This window comes from Motacilla alba, chromosome 2 (genome assembly GCF_015832195.1).
Source record: "Motacilla alba alba isolate MOTALB_02 chromosome 2, Motacilla_alba_V1.0_pri, whole genome shotgun sequence".
NCBI classification, from domain to species: domain Eukaryota; kingdom Metazoa; phylum Chordata; class Aves; order Passeriformes; family Motacillidae; genus Motacilla; species Motacilla alba.
This window is the reverse complement of record NC_052017.1, coordinates 16,731,880-16,745,232: the sequence shown is the minus strand read 5'-3', so window position 1 is coordinate 16,745,232 and position 13,353 is coordinate 16,731,880. Positions and strand designations below refer to the sequence as shown.

Sequence of the window (13,353 nt, the reverse complement as noted above, 5' to 3'; positions counted from 1 at the left end):
TCCATTCCATGTAAGCTACTACAGGTGCACATTTACAGAGGAATATTGTAATAATAACAATATTTTATAACATGGAAATTTTATTCAATGAAGTTAACATTGTTTATGGTTTCAATTTCTATTGGCGTTGACACTGCTGTATCTTGTGACAGGTGGAGATGTTCCTGATTTTATCTGTTATAAAAGTGGTTTGAATCTTATCTTTTGCAGGCAAGCTGAAGAATAAACTTTGCTTTCAAATATCCACGAAGGCCTTAGCCATGATACCTGCAAGCATAATCATGAGATAAAGTTAATATTTATTCCACAAGTGGAAGGAGAACACAATGCTGATAAAGAGCTTCTTTTGCACTAGAGTTGATACAAAACACTGCTGCCTGTCAATCACATTATGAATTGGCAAACATTTGTTTTATTAAAATGGGCACAAAACTAGCAAAAAGTATTATAACTAAATCATGTCTTTCTGTACCACATTTCATTAACTCCTGTCAACTTAGCATCATAAAATAAGGGTATTGGCAATCCAGCACCTCTTCTGAGCTCTGCTCAGTACAGCAGTCTGCACTGTGGATCTGAGGGAAGGATTGTATCCAGTAGGTGTGTTTATTACTCTTTCTCATACCTAAAGGAAGTAAAATAGTCAAGAAAAGTTCTTTCTTCTACATCTGAGCTGTTGAATTATCTGGCATGGCAGTGTATCTAAGTGAGACTGCAACTCATCAAAGACTGGACCTTTCAGTGTATCCTCCTCTGTCCTCATGGTTCAAAAGACATGCATTTATGATTATCAATGAAGTGAAAAGATTAGGGGGATAATGTGTTAAAAAGTGAAAATTTAGATGGCTTCATTTGGATATGTAAAGATGTATATGCTTCTGTTCATTCAGAATGGAAGCAATTTAGCCAGTGCACAGTAACTTCCAGCACTGAAGCACTCTGACAGAAGGAAAGTGAAAGGACAAAAATACACTCCAAAAGATATAAGGGCATAAAAATGGTGGCTTGTTGCAGTGTATAAAGACAGGACAGGCTCCTGTCCCTTTGACTGCTGATGTTTGCTTCCTGCATCTTTAATAATGAATTGCCATTTTAAAGTAGTGTGTAAGAACCACATTGCACAGCAGAAAAGGAAGTAAGTGCTTGCAAGTAAATCTGTGAGGAGACAGTTTAGTGTGAAAGGATTTTGTGTGTGGTGCTTTAGTCAGTGCTTCACAGATACAGTTCTTTTCCTATTCTCCTGCTTTTTACTAGATTTTTTTTTCAATGCAGTATACTTAAACCAGTTTATTTTGAAAAATACTTCTCTTGAACATCCTCTGAAAATGCAGCTGGACCCACAGCCAGTGACACCTTTGCACTGTGTACAATTGCTCCTCCAGGTTCCTCTTCTGAAAAGACAAAGAGAAAACTCAGAAAATCTGATTGATGAGTCAATCAGGTGACTTGTTTTTGTAATGGAAAACCTCAAAGCAATGAGATGCATCAGACCAGAATTTGCAGTGCTTGTGCCTAATTCTTGATTTGTGTGCTATGCTCTTGCAGGGTGGTCTTGATTTGATCCAGTTACATGAATTTTGAAGTTGCATCAAATTCTCCACAATCTTCTCTGTTTCCTGGAAATTTTGTTTCCAGATTCCTGCGTCTGCTCCAGGGCTGCTCCTGTTACCTGCTGCTGTCTCCCAGATCTGAGCTTGTTCAGCAGTCTGTAGATAGACAGAGAAATAGTACTTCCATCAGAGAAGTCTACTGATCCCATTGTTTCTTAAAAAGTTGTATCTTTAATGTCTTACAAATATAGATAATGCCAGATGTCACATGGAGTTTGGAGAACCACAAGAAAATCTCATCATCATGAGAAACTTTATAAAGGGAACGCAATTTGACTTCCAAGGAGAAATCAATTTGCCTGCTTTTCATCTCCTGCAAGTGGAATATTCAAAAAAATCACTAGGTCACTGAAGCTTCTGTGATGACAAATCCAAACCCAGACTCTGTGTTTGGATCTTGTAAATCAATGTATTTATTCCTTCAGAGCAGGGTTGGGAAGCTCCTCCTTGCTGGGGATGTGGAGAGCATGCAAACACCTGTGGTCTGTGCATTAATGGGGTCCCCGGGATGTCAGCCATGAACTGTCAGCCTTGGTGGAATGAAGAGCTACATCTGCCCTGCAAGCTGCAGGATCTCAGATGCTGCTCTAGAAAATTCAGTAGCATAGTTGTATGATATTATTAGAACACTATTAAATAGTTGTTAATTTTGTTAAAACAGCTAATAAGACAAAAGAGATCATATAGCAGCACATTTCATTTTATTCTGCTTTAGTGTAGAAACTTGCTATGTAATTAGAACTAAAAATAAGTTAAGGAGGAGATATTTTTAGTGAAAGCTTTTTATCTCGTTCAAATCCATAATGTAGCACACCCAAACTAAGTTACAGTATCACATTAACCGCTAGTGAAGTAGGATACAAAGGGTAAAACAACCTGGTATCTATCTGTGAACATGAAAACAAATATGTTATCTGTGAAATTATGATTGTTTTCCTTCAGCTGCCGACTGCTGTTTAGTGCTGCTCTGACAAAACAAAGTATAGTGATCTGTAAATATGCTATAGATATATAGTGCAGTCCTCAAGAAATGACTGCTAGCAGATTGAATTATAATTCACTAAAGTCCACTAAATTTTAATTTACTATTTTTTGATCCAGTGATAAGCCTTGGATTCTTCTTATATAGTACATGAATAAATTATTGTAATACTTTTATAGAAGTGGTGAAAAACATAGTACAGCTGCAGTGAATTGCTACATCTTTATTAATGAATCAACTTCTCACGTCATGCAAATGGACCACAATATTTACCATCTTTAGTTTAAAAGGAGTGAGGTATTTTGGTTTTCTGGCCACATTAAAAATGCTGGAAAAGTACTGTCTTTTTTAAGTGGGGCTTATCAATCTCTGATCAGAAGTACAATGCTTGCCAGTGAACCTAAGGAGGAGAAGAAAGGAAAGAAAATCACAGACTATTCTGAGCTGGAAGGGACCCACAAGGATCATCAAGTCCAGCTCTCAAGTGAATGGCCCGTGAGGGGAACAAACCCCTAATAACCCAAATCCTTGGTGTTATTAGCACCATGATCTGTCTACATCAATATAAATAGCCACTCTCAAATTTACTTTGGTTTGGATTTGGGTTTTATCCATTTCAAGACTTTCTCTGTTTGTTGTATGACTGTTAAGAACAAAAGTACAAGGTTTGGTGTGAGGTTTTGCCCAGCTACCTTATTGATGATGCTAGAAAATGCATGTGAAAATTGGAAAGGTTGTTGAAATTGTCTGTGAATGTTTTCAGTGGTAGAGGAGCAGTGTCAGATAGAGCAGCACAAACTAGGAGGGGAATTTTTCATCCCAGCTGGTTTTACTCATCAGCCTTTGTTAAATGAAACATTGTGAGTCAGGTTCACAAGGGGAGTTGTCTTTTGTACATTCAACTGCACAATAGTCTGTGAAGCAAATTTTAGAATGAAAACCTTGAAAATGTTCTTGACCTGTTGTAGGAAAAGATTACCAGGAGGCAGTTCTTGCATTTGTTTTCACACTGTAAGCTTCCTGATAAATATTGACCTTGAGATCTTTTGTACTGCCTGTTCTGAAAGTCTTTGATAAGGGTAAAGAACTCAATGGCTTTTGATTTGCAAAGAAGATAATAACCAGCTGAATTTTTAGACCAAACTACTAGTGGCAGGAGTCTTGAGGATCTCTGAAGTAAAGTTTTTGTCACAAAATCACTACAAATTTGAATGAAGGAAAGACTTCAACAAGATTGGTTTGCTTATGGAGAAAATTGTCTGAGGAGCTGACCTCATTTTTCACTGAGGGATGTGGTTATTTAAACATATCTGTCAGGAGGAAAGCATTGAAATGGCTATGTTAACCATTCAATAGCAGACTTGGAAAGAGATGGCTTTGTGCCTATCCCAAGGACCTGGAATTTTCAGAACTGTGGTCATGAGCTCTGTGTGATGTCACCTTAAGCCCAAGTAGCTGACAAAGAGGAGACATTAAAGTGTTCGAGGCCAGCTTGGATGGGGCTTTGAGCAACCTGGTCTAGTGGAAGGTGCCCCTGCCCATGTCACCAGGGTGGAATGAGATAATCTCTAAGGTCCCTTCCAAACCTAAGCATTCTGTGATATGTCACTGCTACTTGTCTGGAGACAGATTATGAGTTTTTTATTTAATGGTTTACGGGGTGCTCTGTAGCAGCTCTGCCTCACCAGAGTTTGACAGCAGAGTGTCAGACATTTCACTGGCACTCTGTAGTTCTGCTAATCTCAGCAGGATTCGTGGGGGTATTAGTGCAGTAAGTGGTTTATTAGAAGAGATAATTAGCACAAAGCAGATGAGGATTTAATAAATAAGGAGACTTGGTCTGCATCACTGAAACCTAGTTACGTGACATGGAAAGTCCCGTTGTTGAGCCTTCTTACCTCTCAGCTCCCCAGTGCCTAATACATCCATCAGCACACATTCAGGGTGGGCAAATCCTGTTGAGGAGTGGCCATTTCTGGTGAGACCTACCTGGATGACATGGTGATATAAACAAAAGCACTTCAGAAAGCAACACACACACGCAGAGGCAGAAGCTTCCATATCTCCTGCAATGGGAGCTGGGAGGCAGCTGGAACAGATGCAGGCAGCAGGGCAGTGAGCTGGGGAGCAAGGAGGCACACTGGGGAAAAGCAAAGCTCATCTGGTCTGTCTAAAAAGTCCAGCTGCAGTTCTTGGAACTGGCTGCAGGCAGAGAAAGCTTTTTATTCTTTAATCCACCAGGAAATTGAGCTTTTCCCAGGTGGGAATTTAGACTTGCAGGTGAAAGGAGAAAATAAAACCTATGCATAGCATGAAAAATGTCAGAATCCTTGGCTATATTTAAAGAAATAACATTGCTTGCTCACTAGAGATTGGCTTACCTACAGATTGGCAGACAAAAGCTACTTCAAATGAATAAATTTCCATCAAAGCAAGTAATATTTTTAGACCTTTTCCATGTTATTAAATATGCAAGAAAATTTTAGTCCAGTGCTGCTCACATGGGAGTGAGTGAGTGAGTGGTTCTGATTGCAGTGGGAAATCTGTTGTCCTGTTGCCTCCCAATACTCAGAGCCTTTCCTTGAACTGCATGCGATTTCCCTTCCACCTTCCTCAGTCTGCTCAAACTCCTGGAAATTATGTCAGTGTTTATCCAGAAAGGGAATGTTCATTCAAGCACTGTAGGATTACCTTTATATGTAAACATAAAGGTAAAAAATTAAAATTATCTAGGAAATTATTTTTATTTTAAAGAATTTAAATTATCATTAAAATTGTCTAGGAAACTTCTGTGCAGAGTAGGTTAGCATTAAGTCATGACACATCTCTTTGTTTACTAGAGATAGATTTCACCAGGCACTGAGGTAAAATACATCTTCACAGCTTGTTATTCCAGCCATACAGTATAAATTTGTATTGCATTAATTTCCCACAATAGCAAATCACTGTAAAACTCTAGGAAAGATGTCAAGGAAACTCTACTTTCAAAATCACATTTTTGAAAGTAAATACAATTTGTTGCAGAAAATGTTTCAGAAACAGCACTGCCTCTCCCATTACTCAATACACGAGATTATCTGATTGGGAATTTTTACTGTACCGTTAAGATATCCTCACATATTAATATTGCCCTTTATTAAACACAGACCTCCAGGTAAGGATTTGAAATCAGGTACACTTCCAGGACAAAGGAAACAATCCTGCAGCATGATCCCCCTCCCTGCACTTCCAGTACTATTGGCACCTGTAGTTTACCCTGTAACTATGGAGCAAGCTTATGTCATTAGTGGCCTCAGTGTGCAGACCAGCCGTCGCAGAATCACAGTGGGTCAGGTTGAAAGGGACCACAGTGGTCATCTGGTTCAGCCTCCCTGCTCAAGCAGGGTCATCCTAGAGCACATTGCACAGGATTGCATCCAGATGGTTCTTGGATGGCTCCAGTGAGGGAGACTCCACAGCCTCTCTGGGCAACCTGTTCCAGAGTGTGATCACCTGCGCAGTGAAGTTCTTCCTTGTATTCAGGTGGAACTTCCTGTGCATAGGTTTCTGCTCGTTGCCTCTTGTCCTGTTGCTTGGCACTACTGAGGAGAGCCTGGATCCATCCTCTGACACCCTCCCTTCAGATACTGAAAGGCCCTGATGAGGCCTCTTCTCAGTCATCTCCTCTCGAGGCTGAACGAGCCCAGCTCCCTCAGCCTTTCCTCATAAAATAGATGCTCCAGTCCCTCAGTCATCTTTGCCACCCTCAGCTGGACCCACTCCCAGAGCTCTGTGTGTCTCTTGTACTGAGGAGCCCGGCAATGGACATGGCACTCCAGACGTGGCCTCACCAGGGCTGAGCAGAGGGGCAGCATCACCTCCCTCAACCTGCTGGCAAGCTCTTCCTCATGCACCCCAGGACACCAATGGCATTCTTGGCCAGAAAGGCACACTTATGCTCTGTTACCCATTACACAATCCAGTGCATTTGGATGGGTTAGTCAATTCCTCTAAGCATTTGTTGTCTTTCATAGCAGTATTCTTGACATGTATTTGCTATTACAAAATTCTTTTTTGAAATAAAAAAAATGTGGGAGATTTCCTGTTGTTCATACTGTAAGATGTTGCATGTGTAGTGTGAAGGAATTAAGATAAGTTGATGGCTCTCAGTGATATGTGGCCAAGTTTGCTGGCTACACACAACATGGGGGCTCTCAGAAGTATCCATACACCCACATAATTGCCAAAACTTCTTTTTCTAGTTGTATATTTTCTCTGGACAGGACAGGATGCATATGATGCGGGTCTTGCCCTGCTGTTGTCATGCTCATGGTCAACATGCTGTTGTCATGTTGACATGGCATGCTTCTCAGTCCAGGTTTGCTCAGGTTCAGTGTTGTCAGAATCAATAAAGCAAAAGATTGTCCTATAAGAATATTCTGTTCAGAGGTGCACTTCTAGTTTGTTCTGTGCTGAGGTCTTGAGAAATCACTTAGAAAGCAGACAGTGACTAATTTGGACACTTTCAGCTGGGAAGTTGTTTAGAAAGCTGTTTATTTCTCAGTTGGGTTTTTATTCTTTCCAGTGAAATCCTGTAACTCATGGTATGAGTCTATCTAAATATGATTTCTGAGGTCTTGGGCCTTAAGTGTTGATATTCTTTATTCAGTCATCTTTCCTGGTGTGGAAATTATACCTGCACTCAGTATTTGTGTATGTGTGTGTGTGTTTGTGTGTCAAGTGGGAAGTGTAGGCACTCTTTTGTATTGACATGGTGTCATACATGTCCCACTGGTACCTTTTCACTTTTAGTAGAATCACATCAGTTTACTAATTCAAAGTAACTAGTGGCATATTCACTGTTAGTCCAGAAAAGTAGGTAAGACATAATCCCTGCACTGTAGGAGGGCCATATACTTCTGAGGGGCTTGACCCATTATCTTTCTGATGTAGCTTTTGTATCATAATAAAAATCACCAGTCTGGAACAGAGCAGTTTGACAGAATGACTCAGTTGAGTCTCAAAATGACAGATGATAGAAATAAAATATAAACAAACAGTGCCAGGTCATTGCTGTCAAAGCAGGATCCTTCACCTGTAATTCCTGCTGTTTATGCAGTCAGTGGTAGTTTGGGGACCATCTTTTTGTTGATATGACATGAAAATTTCATATGGTTTTATCTCTTTTCTAAGGCTACACATTGCTTCTTAGGACATAACTACAGCAGCAGCCATGTGCTTCACTTGATGTTTCCAAGCTGGTGATCCCAGCCAGTCCTGTGAACCAGCATGCTCTGTCCTTCTGCTTCAGATCCACTTGCAGCATCGCTTCCCTTCCCAGCTCCTGGGCTTCCCTTGGCTCTCAGTGTTTGCAATAAGCCCTCCCCTTCTCCATTTATACGGAGCCAGGCACCCCAGAGAAAACCCTCAGACCATGTAGCTTAATTCTCCCCAGACTTGATGGTGCAGCCAGCAGAGTTGGGAGTTATGTGCTGGGGTCTCCAGGCAGTTCATTCAGCCTGAACTGCACCTTCTGTTTACTCTGTAAAAGGAATGGCTATTGCATATCAGCTTTAATCCTGGCTGTAGCTGTCTGTGAGTCAAAGCTTTGCTCGAAGGCAGCTGTGTCTACCAGAAAAGCAGGTAAAACACATTGCAGTGTTCTGTCTGATCTGCCTGTAAACAGCTGATGACATGTCACTGGAAATGATTGTTCAATTATCCAACAACAGTGCAGAAAAGTGGGTTGCATATGCTGAGTGGATTTAGGTGGGAGTATAGCTAGAAGATGCTGAGGAACATGCTTAAGTTTTCTCTTCTGTTTTAGATCAGAGACCATATGTCTCAAACAGACCCCCGAGCTTCTACCAGGGCATTGACTGGCACTGCCAGTAATTTTGGCTGTAGATAGGAAGGAGGAGTCATCTATTCAGTTTGCCTTACTTGATACTCATAATTAAACATTAATTTGCTCAGGAACTTGAATCTGCTACATCTATATTCATAAATTAAGTAGCATCTGAGAACATTCCTGGGCACTGGGACTCCATCCTCTGTCCTGCTGAATTGTAATGCTGAGGATAATAGTATGTTCTCTGCCAGCTGGCTTCAGTGCCAGGGATGACCCAGGGCATATTTGATTCCCTAGCAGCAATGCAGCCCACCAGCCCCACTTCTTGCCTCCCTGTAAGAATTCTCTTTTATTTGTTGAATAGCTAGTTTGACCCAATATAGAGATACTGAACTGAGTGGGAAAAGGTGAGTTTGAACGTTGTCTACCCGGAAATCAGGGCAGGGATTTGAATCAAAAATTCCCCTGTTTTCTGACAGAGAGTACTAGTAATCAAACCCCAAGTGTTTGCTGAGGCAGTCTGGTCTCTACAGCAATACTACAGCAATTCAACTTTTTTACAGTGAACTTGGATTGTATGAGTCAGAGGTACAGGAAAGATAATGACCCTCCAGTCTGGTGAGGTGATGTGCCCTTGGGAGAGGAAGTCCTGAGCATTTGTCTCTGCTTTGATACATGTTCAATAATACATAGAAGATGAGAGCAGACAGAGCATGTAAGTCAATGTTGAGGTGGTGAGCAATGAGGCTTTGGATTCACATTGTGGCAGGAGAATGAGGGAATTGTGACTTGGGAGCTTGTGTTCTGCTTGACTGCTTTTATACCACAACCTCTGAAAAGGAGATTTGCAATATTACTGATCTCATGCAACTTTCTTTACAGCTTTTCAGAAAAAGAATATTTAAAAAAAGAAGTGTAAAGCTTGGCTTACATGTAAGCCTACAAGTCCAAGGTAGAAATTATTGTGGTGGGGGATGCTTATTTTTATGAAAAAGAGGAGGAAAAAATAGAAATGTGATTTAATCCAAATTGGAGGAGGTTTGACTGCTGTATTGCAAAATATTTGTTTCACTGTGCTTAGGTAAATAATGTAGCAGCAGCCCACACCTCTCCCTTAGAAAGCTGTCTCACAGGCAGCAGTTAATGAACTAGTAATGAAAAAAATCTAATGGGTTCTGCCTTATTATGCCCAAAATAGGCTCACATATTGACTTTCAGCAGAATCATCAAGAATTTACTTTGGAGCCAAAATGCAAAAAGTTTCTAATAGTTCTCAGCTGGTTTGTGTGATTTCTCTAATAATTCAGCATTCATAAAAATGTATGATGAGATTTTTCTGAAATGACAAATTATAGCTGTGAAATTTTCCAGTTCATTACAAAAATAATAAATTTTTCTTCCCTTCAGAGAAGGCCAGCATTCACAACAGGTAGAAGGGAAGCCTTTGCTTCCTGATTTTAGAAAAAATCAGGAATTTAGTGTTTAGAAAATGAGGGTTCACCAGTGCTGCCCTGGAACTGTAGCGCTGTGGCTGAGCAATGCGGAGGGAAGTGGCCTGCCTTGCCTCTGTGGAGTTTTCTGTCTCTCCTGGATGAAGTCTTTGGGAGTCTGCTTCCAACATAAGGCACTTAGCATCTGCAAAGGGAGAGCAGAACATCTATCAAACATGGAAAGATCAAAAACTGTGACTCCCTGTGGAGTGACTGTTGGGAGGGAAACAGCTGAATAATGTTGAACATATTCAGATCTCTGACTTCACCTAATGCACACTGTGAAGGCTGTGTTTGTAGTCAAATGCTGATTCATTGTTATGGATGTGGAAAATCTTTTGTGCTTCTGCCTTTAAGACACTACTCTATTATTTGTTTGAGAGGCAACACTGCTTCTGCCTCCTCTCAGACAAATACAAGCATAAATGTTAATCTGAAGTATGATTTTGTATTGCTGAAAAGGCAGGCCTGGTTGTGTAATGTCTTGGGAGATGGCTTGATGCTTGGTTCACTGAAATTACTTAAGAGCAGACAAGGGCATTTAAAAAATCAACTTTAGGAGAAAAATAATCACAATACTGAAACCTCAATGATAATTTGTCTCTTCATGGATATCAAGACTGGACATGCTCATGCTCAGGAGTCAGGAACCGCTGTGGTTTTGAGGACAAAATCACTGAAACAGTTGAACTCTTCACTTTGAAGGACTCCTCACCCCAGTGTCTAAAACAGCCTTTAAATTTCAGTTCATCTGCTTCTAATGGTCTGGGTACATAAAAACTTCCATGATGGCCTTTTCTCAGTGCTCATCCTTGTCAGCTTAGCAGGGCCAAGGCAGGAGCACTGCAATGCTCCCAGAAGGTGCTTCTGGCAGATCCCATGGTGCAGGCAGCACAGAGAGATATTTTGTGCTACATGAAGAATCAAACTGCTCCTTCTTCCCAAGGGGATTTCCTCAAATTTTGGTTGTTCTCATGCTCCTAGGAGGAACTTTTTCTGCATTAGGAGGTGGTGATGGATAAAAAATGCAGGTGCTATTTGTTGAACAGTTCTTGTGGGAGTAAATTTATCCTGATAATAAGTGTAATTATTTTTAAAGTGTTGTGTGTTCAATAGCTGTTATGTGGTATAAGTGCTTGATGTGTGGGGTGGCTTTTCTTATGTTGGTTCTGTCCTAGCTCAAAAAACATGTTGCTTCTAAACAAATCAAACCCCATTTAATTAGCAAAGTGCCTTCCATAGTTATTTCTATGATGAGTAGGTTATTGTCTCAGCAGCATCAAACTCAGTGGGAAAAAAAAATCTAAGAAGTGTTAATTTGTTCTCTGGAAATAGCAGGATTGGGGATGAGCAGACAGCATCAAAACAGAATAAAATCTCACATACATGGTTGCTGGTTTATGAAAATGACCTTTCATCTTTCAAAGACAGAAGTCTTCCACTAGGAGATGGAATGTACAAAACAGCTTGACAAGACAGCCTGTAAATGTGTGTCTCTAACATAAGCATAGCTAATATTTTCTATTATTGCTATGTAACACTGTCTGGGCAGAAATCAGTTCCATTTAAATATGATTAATATGAAAGTAATAATATTCCAAACTTCATTCTTGTTCATACTGTCAGAGGAAAGACTGTTGATTTGTTTTTTAAATAATCTGGTATGGAAATAAAATGAAAGTCTAATTCCTGTGACACTACTACTGCTCTTCTCAATTCTGCACTGTCTGAATTTTTCAGGGTTTTGAAGGTATTCCTGTCCCGAACAGCTCAGCGTATTCCATATATGACAGGTGGGAGAGTGATGAGGATGCTGTCTGTTATTCTTCTGGTAGTCTTTTGGTTTCTCATTGGCTGGACTTCTGCAATAACCCAAAATTTGGAGAGAAACATTCCACTCATTGGTCAAGGGCAAACATCTGACCATCTGATCTTCAATATGTGCCTCATAGACCGCTGGGATTACATGATGGCTGTTGGTATGTTAATTTTCTAGCTTATCTTTAATTTCTATAATAAAGCTTGGTTGCCTTTTAATTTTTCTTCTTTTAAAATATCTTAAAGTTTTGTCAGACTGCCTAATATGTGAGAACTACAGCAGTAAAATATCAGCATATAGGTTTTTAAATGGGCTGAGAAGTAAAACAAAATATGCTGACACTTCTATGACTTTCAAAGGTTTGTAACTTGGATTGTAACTTGTAATGGGTGCTAAAGACATTTCACCTTTGAAGGCAAAAGGAAGAAGCAGCTCTTCTACTATAGAAGCTCTTCAATGGTTCTTCTACTATTGAAGTGAGAAATAGTTCAATGAAGACTTTTTGATTTTGCACCACAGAACTGGTCAGAGTTCTTGTGTGAGGAGGGAAAGAACTTCCACCACCACTCATTCATAACCTCACAGAAATCGGTATCAAAGTACAGGGAATAGGAAACGAACATCAAATGCGCCAACTTGATGTATTTGTTAGATGTGCTTTCAGTGCATGGAATAGGAGGAGCTAATAATTACACCATGCAGAAGTCATATAAAGCATAGAAAGAATTAGTTTTTGTTTCCTTAACTCTGTAAGTAACAGTGGGTTCCCTGTGCCAGGGTTCAGCTATACAGTGTGATGCGCTTTCTCCCACACAGTGCTTCCACCTAGAGCCAGTGTTGCTTGTACAGCCCAGGCCAGCCAAATCCCACTGTTTCAAATACTTCAGTGTTTTGAAATCTGAAATAAATTCCTACTTTTCTGCCCTTTCCCTGCTTCTCCCATGGACATCCCACTGACAGAGCTCTGCTACTGAGGATTAGGGAGAGGTAATGGTGGCTTCTCCACATGAGAGTGCAGATGAGATGGACAGAAGTGTTTCTCTGAGACTGGCGTACAGAAAGTCAGTGTATGACAAAACATTGCTGCCAGCTTCACAGAGGGGCTTCCATGGCTCCAAGGTGCCCTTGTGCTGTGCTTTCCTCTCCTTTCTGTAAGATCTGAGGCGGTCAGGCCCAGGGGTACCCCATCTGTCAATATCCTCAATGGTAAACCATGCAGAGAAGAGTAGAAAGGAGCATGTTTTGAAATGCATCTCAATTTGGGTCCTTTTGGAGGGTGTACTTTGCAGTAATGGAATGGTAGTATTGGCAGAGATGTTGTAAAATTAACAAAAAAATATTAAATGTGAAACACTTGATGATGTCATCTGCACTAATCCATTTTGGATCAAAATTCTGGTGTATTTGACAGTGTAGTTTTATTAATATTTTGGTAGTGGTGGTTTTTGACAAATGGCAACAAGTGTTTTTAGTCTCTGGGTTTTATAATTCTGGTGGTGTAGTGATTAACACTCCAGATCTTAATACCCAATTCTGATCAATTGTATATTTTGGCAAAAAATTACGTAAGTTGCTGTCTGCCAAGTTTTGAAAAAAAAAAGTAAGGATTGTTTTTTTAAGGT

General features: G+C 40.2%; 1 protein-coding gene across 1 annotated transcript in view; it reads left to right on the top strand.

The window, feature by feature from the left end:
* The window catches only part of GPR158 (G protein-coupled receptor 158), a 184,029-nt gene that overhangs the window by 148,376 nt on the left and 22,300 nt on the right, over positions 1 to 13,353 (top strand). The window contains exon 7 of the mRNA XM_038126816.1: positions 11,653 to 11,891. Within this exon, the coding sequence (XP_037982744.1) occupies positions 11,653 to 11,891 (239 nt within the window). The remainder of the gene's footprint in view (positions 1 to 11,652; positions 11,892 to 13,353) is intronic.